General features: G+C 44.3%; 1 protein-coding gene across 5 annotated transcripts in view; it reads right to left on the reverse strand.

Moving 5' to 3' along the window:
• The window catches only part of LOC138667605 (bactericidal permeability-increasing protein-like), a 295646-nt gene that overhangs the window by 254754 nt on the left and 21771 nt on the right, over positions 1-19121 (reverse strand). For all 5 annotated transcript variants that reach the window (XM_069755743.1, XM_069755742.1, XM_069755739.1 and 2 more), the window contains exons 2-6: positions 8914-9018; positions 8726-8834; positions 8519-8647; positions 5180-5335; positions 4828-4891 (exon numbers count right to left, since the gene is read on the reverse strand). In XM_069755743.1, the coding sequence (XP_069611844.1) occupies positions 4828-4891; positions 5180-5335; positions 8519-8647; positions 8726-8834; positions 8914-9013 (558 nt within the window). In that variant the 5' untranslated portion in view covers positions 9014-9018. The remainder of the gene's footprint in view (positions 1-4827; positions 4892-5179; positions 5336-8518; positions 8648-8725; positions 8835-8913; positions 9019-19121) is intronic.

Genomic DNA, 19121 nt, shown 5'->3' on the forward strand with positions numbered 1-19121 from the left:
AAAGAAGTGGAATATTCTTGAATGGCCAAGTCAGTCACCTGATCTCAACCCAATTGAGCATGCATTTCACTTGTTAAAGACTAAACTTCAGACAGAAAGGCCCACAAACAAACAGCAACTGAAAACCACAGTAGTGAAGGCCTGGCAGAGCATCAAAAAGGAGGAAACACAGTGTCTGGTGATGTCCATGAGTTCAAGACTTCAGGCAGTCATTGCCAACAAAGGGTTTTCAACCAAGTACTAAAAATGAACATTTTAGTTAAAATTATTGAATCTGTCCAATTACTTTTGGTCCCTTTAAAAACATGGTGGCACATGTTAAGGAGCTGAAACTCCTAAACCCTTCATCCAATTTTAATGTGGATACCCTCAAATGAAAGCTGAAAGACTGAACTTCAACTGTATCTGAATTGTTTTGTCTAAAATTCATTGTGGTAATATCTATAACCAAAATTAGAAAAATGTTGTCTCTGTCCAAATATATATGGACCTAACTGTAGGTCGATATGTTTTGTGTTTATTTACAAAAAATATCAAAAATTTGACAAAAATGTTAAAAAATTAGCAATTTTCAAACTTTGAATGATTATCCATTTAATCCAGATATTCTTACCATATAAAACATTAATAAATAACATTTCCCTTAAGTCTGCTTTACATCAGCACCATTTGTAAAATGTTCTTTTATTTTGTTAGCATTTTAGGAGGTTTAAAAATGTAGCAGTCATTTTTCATTTTTTCAAGGAAATTTATAAAACTTATTTTTTTTAGGGACCTATCCAGGTTTGAAGTGATTTTTGGGAAACCCGCAAAAGTGATACCATTTTAAAAACCGCACCCCCTGACATATTAAAAACTTCTGTCAGATAGTTTATTAACCCTTCAGGTGCTTTTCAGGAATTACTTCTGAACAGGTCATTATAGCCAGCAGACTCTGAGGCCGCTATTTGCTCATGAATTGCCATGGCAAACATCAGGACCACACAATCATGATCTCAGGGTGCCGATGGGGAAACAGAGGAAGCCCCCACATTCTGATAATCATTTGTATGATGTAGTCACCATTGACAGCAGCATCTAAAGGTACCGTCACACATAACGATATCGTTAACGATATCGTTGCTTTTTGTGACGTAGCAATGATATCGTTAAGGAAATCGTTATGTGTGACAGCGACCAACGATCATGCCCCTGCTGGGAGATCGTTGGTCGCTGAGGAAAGTCCAGAACTTTATTTCTTCGCTGGATCTCCCGCTGACATCGCTGGATCGGCGTGTGTGACGCCGATCCAGCGATGTCTTCACTGGTAACCAGGGTAAACATCGGGTTACTAAGCGCAGGGCCGCGCTTAGTAACCCGATGTTTACCCTGGTTACCAGCGTAAACGTTAAAAAAACAAACACTACATACTTACCTTCAGCTGTCTGTCCCCGGCGCTGTGCTTCTCTGGACTCCTCCTGCATCCTGTGTCAGCGCCGGCCAGCCGGAAAGCACAGCGGTGACGTCACCGCTCTGCTTTCCGGCTGACCGGCGCTGACAGTGCAGAGGAAAGCAGAGCACCGGAGGACAGACAGCTGAAGGTAAGTATGTAGTGTTTGTTTTTTTAACGTTTACGATGGTAACCATGGTAAACATCGGGTTACTAAGCGTGGCCCTGCGCTTAGTAACCCGATGTTTACCCTGGTTACCGGGGACCTCGGGATCGTTGGTCGCTGGAGAGCTGTCTGTGTGACAGCTCTCCAGCGACCAAACAGCGACGCTGCAGCGATCGGCATCGTTGTCGGTATCGCTGCAGCGTCGCTGAGTGTGAAGGTACCTTAAGGGCTTAAACGACCATAGTCGGTGCCAACACTGATCGTGGCTGATGCAGCAAGTTGTCAGATATAGTGTACAGGCTACAGCTGCTGGATTGTCACCAGTAGGGGAATGCTAGTCTCTTATCTCGCAGGTCAGTAAAATGACTATTGGCGGTCATTAAGGGGCTATTCTATGGGACCCATTATAGCCACATTGACAAGTTCTAAAGGTACCTTCACACATAACGATATTGTTAACGATATCGTTGCTTTTTGTGACGTAGCAACGATATCGTTAATAAAATCGTTATGTGTGACAGCGACCAACGATCAGGCCCCTGCTGTGCCATCGTTGGTCGCTGAAGAAAGTCCAGAACTTTATTTCGTCACTGGATCTCCCGTGGACATCGCTGGATCGGCGTGTGTGACACCGATCCAGCGATGTCTTCACTGGTAACCAGGGTAAACATCGGGTAACTAAGCGCAGGGCCGCGCTTAGTAACCCGATGTTTACCCTGGTTACCATCCTAAAAGTAAAAAAAACAAACACTACATACTTACCTAACGCTGTCTGTCCTCCAGCGCTGTGCTCTGAACTCCTCCTGTACTGGCTGTGAGCGTCGGTCAGCCGGAAAGCAGAACGGTGACGTCACCGCTCTGTTTTCCGGCCGCTGTGCTCACACAGACAGTACAGGAGGAGTGCAGAGCAGAGCGCCGGGGACAGACAGCGGTAGGTAAGTATGTACTGTTTGTTTTTTTTACTTTTAGGATGGTAACCAGGGTAAACATCGGGTTACTAAGCGCGGCCCTGCGCTTAGTTACCCGATGTTTACCCTGGTTACCGGCATCGTTGGTCGCTGGAGAGCTGTCTGTGTGACAGCTCTCCAGCGACCAAACAGCGATGCTGCAGCGATCCGGATCGTTGTCGGTATCGCTGCAGCGTCGCTTAATGTGAAGGGGCCTTAATCCTCTTCAGACAACAAGTATTGCAAAGGGCTTGGCAATGCTATCTTTAGGTGCTGTGCAGTGCTTCAGTTTTCAAGGACGAGATCTCAAACCAACCAAATGATCTTGATGCCAAAAGACCTTAGCTAGTACTAGGAGGACCTGGTCAATTTAAAAAGAAACTTGTCAGGAGCTATACGGTCTTTAAAATAATTACATTGACTGGTATGGTTGTAAAAGGCACATTCAAACATACCTTTTTTTTATTGAAGTAAAGACATCTGCTCCGACGACATGCCAATTCCTGGTTAGTGCATCAATCCTCTACATTTCCCACCTAGCAACAACTTCATGGGCTTGACTAACATCTGTTCAGCACCACTATAACAGTTTTTTAGTATCACTAAATAGACTACAATGAATCACATGTGAGTGGCGCTAGAAGGGGAATAATGTAGAGGATCAGGGCGCTGATGGGAATAGACCCGCATTCTCATTTATATAAAAATGCGTAATAGATTTTCAAAGACTATTTCTAAATGTAACCTATTTGCCAATAAAAGATAACTGAAATTTGCTGAACTGGACACTATTACATCTATTACAACACAATAGCAGTTAAATACATCTAAAAAAAAAATACTGCTTTGAGAAGCAGTTTTAGGCATGGTTGGACTGGTCCGCCATGGTAACATAGGAACTGTGGGCACAGTCTCTGATACCAAATTGCAACACTGGGGGTCTGACAATATAGAGAATCACTAGTCACAAAGGTCAAATTCTTCATTGATTCACAAATTAAAGTTTAATATCCTATTTCAACAGATTGGCTGTATTCTCTACGTGCACAGAACAGAACAGTCAGTAATTGTTCAAGGCAGCACATGTCCTTTTTACCCTGCAAGATGTGCTGCCGAGAATAAGGTTTTTAAGCCTGCTTAAAAATAATGTAACCGAACAAATGAGCGTTATGATTGGCAATTCTTAGGAATGCTCATAATCAATAATCAGCCAGTGTAAAGCCAGTTTAACCCCTTAATGACCGCCAATACGTCTTTTAACTGACCTGAGATATAAGAGAATAGCCTCCCCATACAGATGACAATCCAGCATCTGTCGGCTGTCCTCTATAGCTGACAACTTGCTGTATCAGCCACGATCAGTATTTGCACCTTCTAAATCTGTTTAACCCCTTAGATGCTGCTGTCAATAGTGACTACATCATTATAAATGGTTAACAGAGTGTGGGGGCTTCTTCTTTATCCCAATTGGTGCCCTCAGATCATGATTTTGTTGTCCTGATGTTTGCGATGGCAATTCATGACCAAATAGCGGCCTTAGAGTCTGATGGCTGTAGTAATCTGTTTAGAAGTTAGCAACATATAGGTGGTAAAAATACACATTTTCATTTCTGTCATGCCACTTTGCATTAATTCCTGTAAAGCACCTGAAGGGTTAATAAACTACCTGACAGCAGTTTTCAATATGTCAGGGGGTGCTGTTTTTAAAATGGTATCACGTTTGGGGGTTTCCCAATATATGGGACCCCTAAAGTCACTTCAAACATGGATAAGTCCCTAAAAAAATAAATGTGGTAAATTTCTTTGAAAAAATGAAAAATTGCTGCTACATTTTTAAACCTCCTAAAATGCTAACAAAATAAAATAACATTTTACAAATGGTGCTGATGTAAAGCAGACATGTGGGAAATGTTATTTATTAATGGTTTGCTGTTGTATGACTATCTGGATTAAAGAGATAATTATTCAAATTCAGAAAATTGCTAATTTTTTAACATTTTTCTCAAATTTTTTATATTTTTTATAAATAAACACAATAAATGTTGAACTAAATTTACCATTATCATAAAGTATAATGTGTCACGAAAAAACAATCTCAAAATCACTGCGATTTGTTGAAGCGTTGCAGAGTTATTACCACATAAAGTGACACTGGTCAGATTTCAAAAATTTGGCTCGGTCACTAAGGGGTTAATCCTATAGAATGAATAACATATGTTCCTTTTGTTATGCATTGTTTGTGATGCCTCTAAGCATAAAATTGTTATTTAATGTTCTCATATTACCTCTTCATTTAGATTATCTCTGATGGGCCTTTCTAGAAATCCAGTAAAGAGATTGTACAACCAGCTGTAAGACAGAAAAGCAGGTTAAGTAACATCAAGATTAAATCAGATAATTAAATAAAACTGGCGACTAATCAGAAGAGATTTGGGAAGGGAACAACTCATTCTTGTTGAACAGGTTTTCTTGTGAACACATTGCTGTAATCTGGTGATACATTATGCTTTTAGCAACACGTCTAGATATGGTACTTGGTAAATCTGCTTGTGTGGAATATAAGACTCACGTATGCTTGGAATAGCAATGATAATGATAAATAGATAAATCCAAATTATGTTTAATCTGTTCATCTACCTGGCGCCTCCAGAAAGGTGGACTTTCGCATTTTTCACCTCTGAATGGCAGGAAGAAAGAGATACAGATGGCCGGGCAGCTGAGTCTTTCAAGGTAGTAAACTGTGCTTTTAATGTTACTCCAGAAATCGAGAGCGAAAAATCACCATTGTCATTTCTGTTTAACAGAATACAAAGTTTCAGACATAGATATCCTAAAACCACAACAGAAAAACCTAAAGGGGTTGTCTCACAACAGACAAGTTTGGGATATCCCTGATTCCGCATCCTTACTGGTGTCCAAACCTCAATTATAGAAGTGGTGCAAGTCATGCGCAGTTCTCTCCTATCACAGCTAAAAGAGAACCAAATTCAGCCAAGTACCTTTGCTCCGGGACCCCTGCTCTGGAGATAGCTGTGAGTCCCTGAAGTGGTGTTCCCATTTAATAGAAATTAATGGCATATGCCATGAATTTACCATAAATGTGTTTTGTAAGACAAACCCTTTAAGGTGACTATAAACATTAAAACAAGTAAGCCAGATCCATAAATTTCAGAGCAAGTGGTTGACTATGTTATACAGTATGTACAATGAGTCAGTGACCTCCTAATATGCTACTGACGATGTCAAGTGAAAGAAGGATTGTACATGATGAATTTGATCACCTGATTATTTTGTTCTCATAGGGGATACCTCCTCCACAAAGCTGTCTGGCACCGGCTTACTTTACTCTCCACTTTAGAAGCACATGCACACTTAACTCAATCGAGCATGCATGTAGAAGTATCGGGCGGAATACTTGCCAGCTGAACTAGGATTCATCCGACAGTTATTGAAAGTGCATGACTCCCTTTATTGTACAATGTTTATGAACAACAGAACATGCCATCAATCTGTATGAATTTTGGGGTTGAATTGCTTTCTGAAAACAGCCTTTTGAGTGTCATAGGCTCAGAAGTAGTGATGAGCAAATATGCTCGGAAAAGGTGTTATCTGAGCTCGCTCGTGTGTCTCTTCGGTGTGCTCGAAAAATATGTTCGAGTCCCCGTGGCTGTTCGACAGCCACAACAAATGCAAGGATTTCCTTTTTGTTAGGCAGTCTCCACATGTGTTGCAGCTGTCCTAGCATGTTCCCTCATTACTACTCAGACGTTAACACCTTCTGTACCTGAAAGAGAGCTCTAGACTATAAGTGGTAGATACCGGAAGTGTGAAATGATAGTCAGCCCACCACTAATTAACATAAAGTGGTGGTACATATCTGGCAAGGCAGTTCCAATACTTTAAGAAAATGATAAGCGGGCACAACATCACCCTATTCTGATCAATATGTCAATGATAGGAATCTAGAGCAGTTCTATCAGGCAAGGGAGTGTTGGAATAATTCTGCCGAAAATCTATCAACTATTGTCCTGGCTTGTTACAAAAATCTACAGTCACTCTATGTGACTGCTAAATTGTGACAGCATGACTGTCCACTTGCTCTGGGAATACTGGGGAATCATGACAGCGTGCACACTGTCCATAGTCACGATTCAGCAGTCTGCAGTCACTTGATTGCCCGGACAACCTCTTTATCAACTAGAATCACTATTCCTTTTGTCAATAGGATATGTTACTACACATCTTGGCACTGTCCAATGGTTCCAACAGTGTCATGCCCTGCAGAGACACAGCCCATTGACATAGCATTATAACAAACAGTTGACTATTTATTCATACATTTCCAGGAGGAACAGTGGAGCTTTGGCTTAATAGAGTTCTAAGAAAAATTGTTCCAGGATGGTTATTTCATGTGAAATGTAAGTATTTACTAAATCAAATGTCAGAAGAGCTGTTCCTTTTTATACAAATGGGGCAGAGATTTATGATTGTAGTGTGGAATGGGCATAAAGGGAACCTGTCACGTGAAAAAAGCACTATTAACCTGCAGATGTGGAGTTAATCTGCAGGATAATAACGCTCTGAAGCTGTACGGCCACTGCACGGAGAGCAGCGCTGCCGAGTCGAAGTGAACTATATTCCTCCAGGTAGGCTTGGACTTTCAGACACAAGGGTTTGCTGTACCCCCGTCATTGACTGACAGCCAACTGAGCATTAGAGCCAGCTGTCAGTCAGTGTTGGCGGTGTAGTTACAGCCACCACTCACTGGATACTGAGTGATGACTGAAGCATCACAGGCCGCACCCCTATGACTAAAAGCCCAAGGCCACTGGGAGGAATAAAGTTCATTTCCTGCCAGCAGCAGAATTTTCAATGTGGGCTCTGAGTAGGCTCAGAATGCTATTAACATGGAGATTAACCCTATATCTGCATGTTAATACCATTTTTTCACATTACAGGTTCATTTTAACGTTAATTTTCATCATTTACTAGAAGGAGTCTGTAATTACAAAGTGACCATTCAAAAGAAGAACAGGAACTCATTGCCATGGACAAACAGTTCAGTGCACTTTTCTACCTAATTGTCTTCCATGCATCTTTGCCCTCCTCCTGGCTTCTGGGGAACAATGAGGAGAAGATAATATGCTATACTGTTTGATCACACCAAGTCAACAAAAATTTGTTTGCACCGTTATTTTATGTTGGAATAATCACTGTAATAAAGCTGGAGTGCCTTTTCTGTAAAAATCAGGACATTTTTCAAATATACTAATGAAAATAGTGTCATAATGGTGAAAATTTTAATGAAGTTTAATTAAAGGGGGTGTCTGGTCCAAATCGATAAGTCTGCAGTCACTCTGTCTGACTGCAGAAATATGAATCTCCACAAAGTACACACTGTGCACTGAGAGGATTTGCCGGTTGCTGAGCCGTGACCGCAGGGTATGTATGAGTTATACATACTCCAGGCCAGATGCCGTCCAGTGGGTTCAGCTTTGCTCTATACACTAGTATTGAGCGAGGCAGTGCCCCATCTACTGATGTTGTTTCTGTGTGCATGGTCAACAAGAGGGCACGACCTAACTCCATACAAGTGTGTAATGCAAGGTCGCGCCCACTGGACGGGCTCTGGCTGGGAGTATGTATAGCGCATACATACTCTCTAGTCCCGGCTCAAAAACCAGTGAATCTCTGCAGTGCACAGTGCATGCACTGGCGGAATTCATACAGTAAGTCTGCAGTCACACACAGTGACTGCAGACTTATCAAATAAGATAGGACAACCCCTTTAAGTTTAGTTGAGTTTAATTAAAACTGAACCAAATGCCCACTTGCCTATGTGTATTCATTTTATTAATATGCCAATTGTGCAGAACATCAAAGAACAAGAAAACAATATGATGAAGCCTGATTTTTATTAATTAATATTAGCCCTACATCAACAGTCCTCAAACAGTGGTTAGCTTGTATACTTACATTAACCAATGTTTTACCCTCCACTGGCCAAACACCTTGGCTATTGCACCTTCAACATTTAACTGAATATCCGCTGGAGGTACTGGGACAGCCATAGTATGAGAAGTTTCAAATTCTTCAATTGATATTCTGTGAGATAAAATAATAAAACCTTAATATTGTAGAACAAAACAGTGTGTAGCTGCAATACATTTTCCCAATTCTTACCCTGTAATTGCATAGTCAACATTGCCAAAAACACGTGTAGACCCAATAATATTTGGTAGATGGTCACGTTTAAGCATGTGGCGAAAAACTTCTGTTCCTTCTGATAACACTAGATGCAGAAAATGTCAATATTAAACTGTGGCCTGGAATTGTTCCTACAAACAGGTTTCATATATCAGGTTACTTACTGTAGTCCATCCATTTTTGAGTTACCCGCAAAACAACACCAGGACTACAGTGTCCACACAATGAAAGGCAACTCCACAAGAGCAGCCACACTGGCTTCATTCTCACTGAAAATAAAGAAGTGCATACAGTACATAATATAGTAATACATTATATACAAAACTTTATCTTAACTCCTCCTTAGTCCATGGACAAATATCATGGTCTGATGAAGATAATGGATCCATCCAATTTTTTTTTACTTTAAAGTTACGTTGATCATTTAAAAATATCTAAAACGACTTTAGAGAGCAAACTTTTATCCAAAAACCATTTGAGGTTTCATGGATCCTAGTTTAAGACTCCCTAATAAATAGGGTTACATCTGCCGGCGCCTCAGCATGGTTTCCCTCCTCCCACCATGTGGGGACACCGACTTACTCACCACTAGGGTTGAGCGAAACGGGTCGAACATTTTCAAAAGTCGCCGACTTTTGGCTAAGTCGGGGTTTCATGAAACCCGATCCGACCCCTGTGCGGGGTCGGCCATGCGGTACGCGACTTTCGCGCCAAAGTCGCGTTTCAATGACGCGAAAAGCGCCATTTCTCAGCCAATGAAGGTAAACGCAGAGTGTGGGCAGCGTGATGACATAGGTCCTGGTCCCCACCATCTTAGAGAAGGGCATTGCAGTGATTGGCTTGCTGTCTGCGACGTCACAGGGGCTATAAAGAGGCGTTCCCGCCGACCGCCATCTTACTGCTGCTGATCTGAGCTTAGGGAGAGGTTGCTGCCGCTTTGTCAGAAGCAGGGATAGCGTTAGGCAGGGTCCATTAACCACAAAACCGCTTGTGCTGCAGCGATTTGCACTGTCCAACACCACCCTCGGTGTGCAGGGACAGTGGAAGTTTTTTTTTTTTTTTTTTTCCCCTCAGCGCTGTAGCTCATTGGGCTGCCCTAGAAGGCTCCCTGATAGCTGCATTGCTGTGTGTACGCCGCTGTGCAAACCAACTGCTTTTTTCAAAGCACAAATCCTCTTGTTCCTTCCTTTCTGCACAGCTATCTTTTTTGTTTGTCCACACTTTTTATTTCATTTGTGCATCAGTCCACTCCTTATTGCTGCCTGCCATACCTGGCTGAGATTACTGCAGGCAGGGAGATAGTAGCTGCCTGCCATACCTGGCTGAGATTACTGCAGGCAGGGAGATAGTAATTGTAGGACATTCCCTGTTTTTTTTTTTTTGGTGGGAGATTAAGATTGGCAATTTGGCATTTCTGCTAGAGTGCCATCCCTGTGTGTGCCATCTCTCTCACATAGTGGGCCATAGAAAGCCTTTTCATTTTTCTGTATTTTTTTTTGTGGGGTGTATAAATTCTCCCTGATAAAAATACAGTGGGAGATTAATATTGGCCTTTGGGCTTGTGTGCCAGTCCTGAGTGTGCCATCTCTCTCACAAATAGTGGGCCATAGAAAGCCTATTTATTTTTTTTTTTGGTTTTATAAATTCTCCCTGAAAAAAAGGGAGATTAATATTGGCCTCTGGGCTTGTGTGCCAGTCCTGAGCGTGCCATCTGTGCCAGCCCTGAGCGTGCCATCTCTCTCACAAATAGTGGGCCATAGAAAGCCTATTTAATTTTTTTTTTTGTTTTATAAATTTTCCCTGAAAAAAGGGAGATTAATATTGGCCTCTGGGCTTGTGTGCCAGTTGTGAGCGTGCCATCTGTGCCAGTCCTGAGCGTGCCATCTCTCTCACAAATAGTGGGCCATAGAAAGCCTATTTAAATATTTTTTTGGTTTTATAAATTCTCCCAGAAAAAAAGGGAGATTAATATTGGCCTCTGGGCTTGTGTGCCAGTCCTGAGCGTGCCATCTGTGCCAGCCAGCCCTGAGCGTGCCATCTCTCTCACAAATAGTGGGCCATAGAAAGCCTATTTAATTTTTTTTTTTGTTTTATCAATTTTCCCTGAAAAAAGGGAGATTAATATTGGCCTCTGGGCTTGTGTGCCAGTTGTGAGCGTGCCATCTGTGCCAGTCCTGAGCGTGCCATCTCTCTCACAAATAGTGGGCCATAGAAAGCCTATTTAAATATTTTTTTGGTTTTATAAATTCTCCCAGAAAAAAAGGGAGATTAATATTGGCCTCTGGGCTTGTGTGCCAGTCCTGAGCGTGCCATCTGTGCCAGCCAGCCCTGAGCGTGCCATCTCTCTCACAAATAGTGGGCCATAGAAAGCCTATTTAATTTTTTTTTTGTTTTATCAATTTTCCCTGAAAAAAGGGAGATTAATATTGGCCTCTGGGCTTGTGTGCCAGTTGTGAGCGTGCCATCTGTGCCAGTCCTGAGCGTGCCATCTCTCTCACAAATAGTGGGCCATAGAAAGCCTATTTAAATATTTTTTTGGTTTTATAAATTCTCCCAGAAAAAAAGGGAGATTAATATTGGCCTCTGGGCTTGTGTGCCAGTCCTGAGCGTGCCATCTGTGCCAGCCAGCCCTGAGCGTGCCATCTCTCTCACAAATAGTGGGCCATAGAAAGCCTATTTAATTTTTTTTTTTGTTTTATCAATTTTCCCTGAAAAAAGGGAGATTAATATTGGCCTCTGGGCTTGTGTGCCAGTTGTGAGCGTGCCATCTGTGCCAGTCCTGAGCGTGCCATCTCTCTCACAAATAGTGGGCCATAGAAAGCCTATTTAAATATTTTTTTGGTTTTATAAATTCTCCCAGAAAAAAAGGGAGATTAATATTGGCCTCTGGGCTTCTGTGCCAGTCCTGAGCGTGCCATCTGTGCCAGTCCTGAGCGTCCCATCTCTCTCACAAATAGTGGGCCATAGAAAGCCTATTTTATTTTTTTTTTGGGTTTCAGAAATTCTCCCTGGAAAAAAAAAGGGAGATTAATATTGCCCTTTGGGCTTGTGTGCCAGTACTAAGCGTTCCATCTCTCTCTCTCTCTCAGTCAGTGGGCCATAGAACGCATATTTTTGGTTTTATTTGTTTTCTAAATTCTCCCTGAAAAAATCATTTTATTTTATTTGGTTTCTAAATTCTTCCTGATAAAATCATATTTTTTTTATTATTTTTATTTCTAAAGTCTCCCTGAAAAAAAAAAAAAAAAAACAACCAAAAAAACAGTGGGAGATTAATATTGGCCTTTCTGCTTGTGTGCCAGTCTTGACTCCTGGGTGTGCCATCTCTCTCTCTCTCTCTCTCTCTCTCTCTCTCCAATTGTGGTCCATAGAAAGCCTATATTTTTTTTCCTTGATTTGGGTTCTAAAATCTACCAGAGAAAATAACTACATCAATCATTGGTAGAAAAATATTGGCCTCTGGGTTTGTGTGCCACTCCTGACTCCTGTGTGCGTCATCTCTCAGTCAGTGGGCCATAGAACGCCTATTTTTGTTTTTATTTGTTTTATAAATTCTCCCTGAAAAAATCATTTTATTTTATTTGGTTTCTAAATTCTTCCTGATAAAATCATATTTTTTTTATTATTTTTATTTCTAAAGTCTCCCTGAAAAAAAAAAAAAAAAAACAACCAAAAAAACAGTGGGAGATTAATATTGGCCTTTCTGCTTGTGTGCCAGTCTTGACTCCTGGGTGTGCCATCTCTCTCTCTCTCTCTCTCCAATTGTGGTCCATAGAAAGCCTACATTTTTTTTCCTTGATTTGGGTTCCAAAATCTACCAGAGAAAATAACTCCATCAATCATTGGTAGAAAAATATTGGCCTCTGGGCTTGTGTGCCACTCCTGATTCCTGTGTGCGTCATCTCTCACTCAGTGGCCCATAGAAAGCATATAGTTTGTTACATTTGTTTTCTAAATTCTCCCTGCAAAAATCTATTTTTTTTTTTGGGGGGGTTTCTAAAGTGTTCCTGAAAAAAATAAAAATAAAAAAAAAATAATAGTGTGACATTAATATTAACATTTGTGCTTCAGTGACAGTCCTGCGTGTGGGGCATCTCTCTAATTTGCAGCCACCAAAAAAAGAGTGTGTAACATTGGGCCTGATTTTCGCTGTGGTCTCACCAACCTGTAAAGGGGTAGCTAAATCATACTGAAGTTATAGCTCACCGTGTAAGTTGTGTGACTGCAACAAATAACGTTAGTTTGGTTACGTTTTTAAAACAATGAGGAAGTCTAGTGGAAGAGGTCGTGGCCGGGGGCGTTCATTGTCAGCTGGTAATGAGGGTAGTGGTAGTGGTGGAGCATCAGGTGGTCGTGGGGGAAAAAATATTGCACCTAAGTCTGGAGCTGTGGAGCCAGGTTCGTCGTCCGGCTACACAAGGCCTCGAACGCTCCCTTTTCTGGGATTAGGAAAACCGCTTTTAAAGCCGGAGCAGCAAGAGCAAGTTTTGGCTTATCTTGCTGACTCAGCCTCTAGCTCTTTTGCCTCATCTCGTGAAACTGGTAAAAGTAAAAGCAGCGCGTCGTTAGTGGATGTTCACGGTCAGGGACAAGTCACTTCCTTGTCCTCTTCAGCAAAAACAACAACAGAGAAGAATGCAGCAGGCGACACAACGGGTTACTCCATGGAGCTCTTTACACATACCGTCCCTGGCTTAGAAAGTGAAGCAGTTAACAGTCCATGCCCATTACAAATTGAATCTGACATGGAGTGCACTGACGCACAGCCACAGCCAGACTACTATGCTGGTCCTTTGACTCAGACCACAACATTGCCCTCGCAGGGTGCTGATCAAGAATCAGACCCTGATGAGACTATGTTGCCCCATCACGAACGCTATACCACCGAACGACACGGTGACACAGACGAAGTTGCGCAGGAGGTACAAGAAGAGTTATTAGATGACCCAGTTCTTGACCCCGATTGGCAGCCATTGGGGGAACAGGGTGCAGGCGGCAGCAGTTCTGAAGCAGAGGAGGAGGAGGGGCCGCAGCAGGCATCAACATCGCCACAGGTTCCATCTGCCGGGCCCGTATCTTGCCCAAAACGCGTGGCAAAGCCAAAACCTGGTGGAGGACAGCGTGGCCATCCGGTTAAAGCTCAGTCTGCAATGCCTGAAAAGGTATCCGATGCTAGAAAGAGTGCAGTCTGGCATTTTTTTAAACAACATCCAATTGATCAGCGCAAAGTCATCTGTCAAAAATGTTCTACTTCCTTAAGCAGAGGTCAGAATCTGAAAAGTCTCAATACTAGTTGCATGCATAGACATTTAACCACCATGCATTTGAAAGCTTGGACTAACTACCAAACGTCCCTTAAGGTTGTTGCACCCTCGGCCAATGAAGCTAGTCATCAACGCAACATCCCTTCCGGCAGTGTAGGACCACCATTTAGCGCACCACCTGCTGTATCTGTGCAGGTATCTTTGCCAGGCCAAAGCAGTCAGGGTCAGGGAATCACCAGTTTCGTAGTAGGAAACACTGCATCTAGGGCACCGGCGGCAACAATACCATCTCCCACCGTCTCTCAGTCTGCCATGTCCACCGGCACCCCCGCTAGTTCCACGATCTCCAGCTCTCCAGTCCAGCTCACCCTACATGAGACTATGGTTAGAAAAAGGAAATACTTAGCCTCGCATCCGCGTACACAGGGTTTGAACGCCCACATAGCTAGACTAATCTCGTTAGAGATGATGCCCTACCGGTTAGTTGAAAGCGAAGCTTTCAAAGACCTGATGGACTACGCTGTACCACGCTACGAGCTACCCAGTCGACACTTTTTTTCCAGAAAAGCCATCCCAGCCCTCCACCAGCATGTTAAAGAGCGCATCGTCCATGCACTCAGGCAATCTGTGAGCACAAAGGTGCACCTGACAACAGATGCATGGACCAGTAGGCATGGCCAGGGACGTTACGTGTCCATCACGGCACACTGGGTAAATGTGGTGGATTCAGGGTCCACAGGGGACAGCAAGTTTGGGACAGTTCTGCCTAGCCCACGGTCTAGTAAACAGTTGTCTGTAGCCGTTCGCACCCCCTCCTCCTCCTCCTCCTCGTCCTCCTGCAGAAGCAAGAGCTCGTCCACAGACCGCAGTCGCACAAACACTCCATCCGCACCTGCCACTGTTGCACACCAGGTCTCCCATTATGGGGCAGCTACTGGCATACGTCAGCAGGCTGTATTGGCTATGAAGTGTTTGGGCGACAATAGACACACCGCGGAAGTTCTGTCCGAGTTCTTGCAGCAAGAAACGCAGTCGTGGCTGGGCACTGTAGATCTTGAGGCAGGCAAGGTAGTGAGTGATAACGGAAGGAATTTCATGGCTGCCATCTCCCTTTCCCAACTGAAACACATTCCTTGCCTGGCTCACACCTTAAACCTGGTGGTGCAGTGCTTCCTGAAAAGTTATCCGGGGTTATCCGACCTGCTCCTCAAAGTGCGTGGACTTTGCGCACATATCCGCCGTTCGCCTGTACACTCCAGCCGTATGCAGACCTATCAGCGTTCTTTGAACCTTCCCCAGCATCGCCTAATCATAGACGTTGCAACAAGGTGGAACTCAACACTGCACATGCTTCAGAGACTGTGCGAACAGAGGCGGGCTGTTATGTTTTTGTGGGAGGATACACATACACGGGCAGGCAGTAGGATGGCAGACATGGAGTTGTCAGGTGTGCAGTGGTCGAAGATTCAAGACATGTGTCAAGTCCTTCAGTGTTTTGAGGAATGCACACGGCTGGTTAGTGCAGACAACGCCATAATAAGCATGAGCATCCCCCTAATGCGTCTGCTGATGCAAAGTTTGACGCACATAAAGGATCAGGCGTCTGCACCAGAGGAAGAGGAAAGCCTTGATGACAGTCAGCGATTGTCTGGTCAGGGCAGTGTACATGACGAGGTACCGGGCGAAGAGGAGGTGGAGGATGAGGAGGATGATGGGGATGAGTATATTTTTAATGAGGAAGCTTTCCCGGGGGCACGGGAAATTGGTGGCGTGGCAAGGCCGGGTTCTGGTTTTTTGAGGGACACAAGTGACGTAGATTTGCCTGCAACTGCCCCTCAACCAAGCACAACCGCAGATTTGACAACGGGAACTTTGGCCCACATGGCGGATTATGCCTTGCGTATCCTCAAAAGGGACACACGCATTACAAAAATGATGAACGATGACGATTACTGGTTGGCCTGCCTCCTTGATCCTCGCTATAAAGGCAAATTGCAAAATATTATGCCACATGAGAACTTGGAACTAATATTAGCAACAAAACAATCAACTCTTGTTGACCGTTTGCTTCTGGCATTCCCTGCACACAGCGCCCGTGATCGTTCTCACACGAGCTCCAGGGGCCAGCAGACCAGAGGTGTTAGAGGGGCAGAAATCAGAAGTGGCGTTGGACAGAGGGGTTTTCTGACCAGGTTGTGGAGTGATTTTTCTATGACCGCAGACAGGACAGGTACTGCAGCATCAATTCAAAGTGACAGGAGACAACATTTGTCCAGTATGGTTACAAACTATTTTTCATCCCTTATCGACGTTCTCCCTCAACCGTCATTCCCATTTGATTACTGGGCATCCAAATTAGACACCTGGCCAGAATTGGCAGAATATGCATTGCAGGAGCTTGCTTGCCCGGCAGCTAGTGTCCTATCAGAAAGAGTATTCAGTGCTGCAGGTTCAATACTAACAGAAAAAAGGACTCGTCTGGCTACCCAAAATGTAGATGATCTAACCTTCATTAAAATGAACCACAACTGGATTTCAAAATCTTTTGCCCCACCCTGCCCGGCTGACACCTAGCTTTCCTATGAAAAGGTCTTGCCTGTGGACTATTCTGAATGACTTTTCCAATCTCGTAATTTTCTTCACCTGATTGTCCAGCATACGACATGTTTCCACCTCACGAAATGGCCAAACTCCCCACACGGGGCCGTGCTATCGCCACTTTGCGCTTGGACCCTTGAGAGTGCTGTTTGTCTGAAGAGGTGGGTGTGGCCGCTTTTGGTCGACGGCACTGCCACTGGGTCCCTCATAGTACAATAAAGTGTCTCTGGCGGTGGTGGTGCGCACCCAACGTCAGACACACCGTTGTAATATGAGGGGCCCTATGCCTGTACCGCCGGCCACAAGACAGTTCCCCCCCCCAGCTCAAACAGTGCTCTACCACTAGCAAAATTATCTCTCACAGCTTCACCAATGTGTAGTCTAGCCGCTGACATCCTTCAATGCCTGGCACTGACAATACCATTGTTTTGACATTTTTGTTATGTTAGGCCTTCGAAGCCTGTCTGCGGTCCCTTCTTTCTACAACTACTACACTGACCAGGCCACTGCTGGCCGTGTTACCCTGGAACCAATTTAAAAGTGCCTACAGTCAGCCCAATTTTGTTATGTTAGGCCTTCGAAGACTGTCTGCCGTCACTCCTTCCACTAGACTTCCACTGACCATACACTGCTGCCCATGTACCCCTGGAACCAATTTAAAGTGCCTACAGCCAGCCCAATTTTGTTATGTTAGGCCTTCGAAGCCTGTCTGCGGTCACTCCTTCCACTAGACTTCCACTGACCAGACCACTGCTGCCCGTGTACCCCTGGAACCAATTTAAAAGTGCCTACAGCCAGCCCAAGTTTGTTATGTTAGGCCTTGGAAGCCTGTCTGCGGTCACTCCTTCCACTAGACTTCCACTGACCAGACCACTGCTGCCCGTGTACCCCTGGAACCAATTTAAAAGTGCCTACAGCCAGCCCAAGTTTGTTATGTTAGGCCTTGGAAGCCTGTCTGCGGTCACTCCTTCCACTAGACTTCCACTGACCAGACCACTGCTGCCCGTGTACCCCTGGAACCAATTTAAAAGTGCCTACAGCCAGCCCAAGTTTGTTATGTTAGGCCTTGGAAGCCTGTCTGCGGTCACTCCTTCCACTAGACTTCCACTGACCAGACCACTGCTGCCCGTGTACCCCTGGAACCAATTTAAAAGTGCCTACAGCCAGCCCAAGTTTGTTATGTTAGGCCTTCTAAGCCTGTCTGCGGTCCATTCTTTCAACTACTACTACACTGACCAGGTCACTGCTGCCCGTGTACCCCTGGAACCAATTTAAAATTGCCTACAGCCAGCCCAATTTTTTTATTTTAGGCCTTCGATGCCTGTCTGCGGTCCATTCTTTCAACTACTACTACACTGACCAGGTCACTGCTGTCCGTGTACCCCTGGAACCAATTTAAAATTGCCTACAGCCATGTGTTATTATTTTAGGCCTTCGATGCCTGTCTGCGGTCACTCCTTCCACTAGGCCTCCACTGACCACACCACTGCTGTCCGTGTACCCCTGGAACCAATTTAAAATTGCCTACAGCCAGCCCAATTTTTTTATTTTAGGCCTTCGATGCCTGTCTGCGGTCCATTCTTTCAACTACTACTACACTGACCAGGTCACTGCTGTCCGTGTACCCCTGGAACCAATTTAAAATTGCCTACAGCCATGTGTTATTATTTTAGGCCTTCGATGCCTGTCTGCGGTCACTCCTTCCACTAGGCCTCCACTGACCACACCACTGCTGTCCGTGTACCCCTGGAACCAATTTAAAATTGCCTACAGCCATGTGTTATTATTTTAGGCCTTCGATGCCTGTCTGCGGTCACTCCTTCCACTAGGCCTCCACTGACCACACCACTGCTGCCCGTGTACCCCTGGAACCAATTTAAAATTGCCTACAGCCAGCCCAATTTTTTTATTTTAGGCCTTCGATGCCTGTCTGCGGTCCATTCTTTCAACTACTACTACACTGACCAGGTCACTGCTGCCCGTGTACCCCTGGAACCAATTTAAAAGTGCCTACAGCCAGCCCAAGTTTGTTATGTTAGGCCTTGGAAGCCTGTCTGCGGTCACTCCTTCCACTAGACTTCCACTGACCAGACCACTGCTGCCCGTGTACCCCTGGAACCAATTTAAAAGTGCCTACAGCCAGCCCAAGTTTGTTATGTTAGGCCTTGGAAGCCTGTCTGCGGTCACTCCTTCCACTAGACTTCCACTGACCAGACCACTGCTGCCCGTGTACCCCTGGAACCAATTTAAAAGTGCCTACAGCCAGCCCAAGTTTGTTATGTTAGGCCTTGGAAGCCTGTCTGCGGTCACTCCTTCCACTAGACTTCCACTGACCAGACCACTGCTGCCCGTGTACCCCTGGAACCAATTTAAAAGTGCCTACAGCCAGCCCAAGTTTGTTATGTTAGGCCTTGGAAGCCTGTCTGCGGTCACTCCTTCCACTAGACTTCCACTGACCAGACCACTGCTGCCCGTGTACCCCTGGAACCAATTTAAAAGTGCCTACAGCC

The sequence above is a fragment of the Ranitomeya imitator genome, chromosome 2 (genome assembly GCF_032444005.1).
Source record: "Ranitomeya imitator isolate aRanImi1 chromosome 2, aRanImi1.pri, whole genome shotgun sequence".
NCBI classification, from domain to species: Eukaryota; Metazoa; Chordata; class Amphibia; order Anura; family Dendrobatidae; genus Ranitomeya; species Ranitomeya imitator.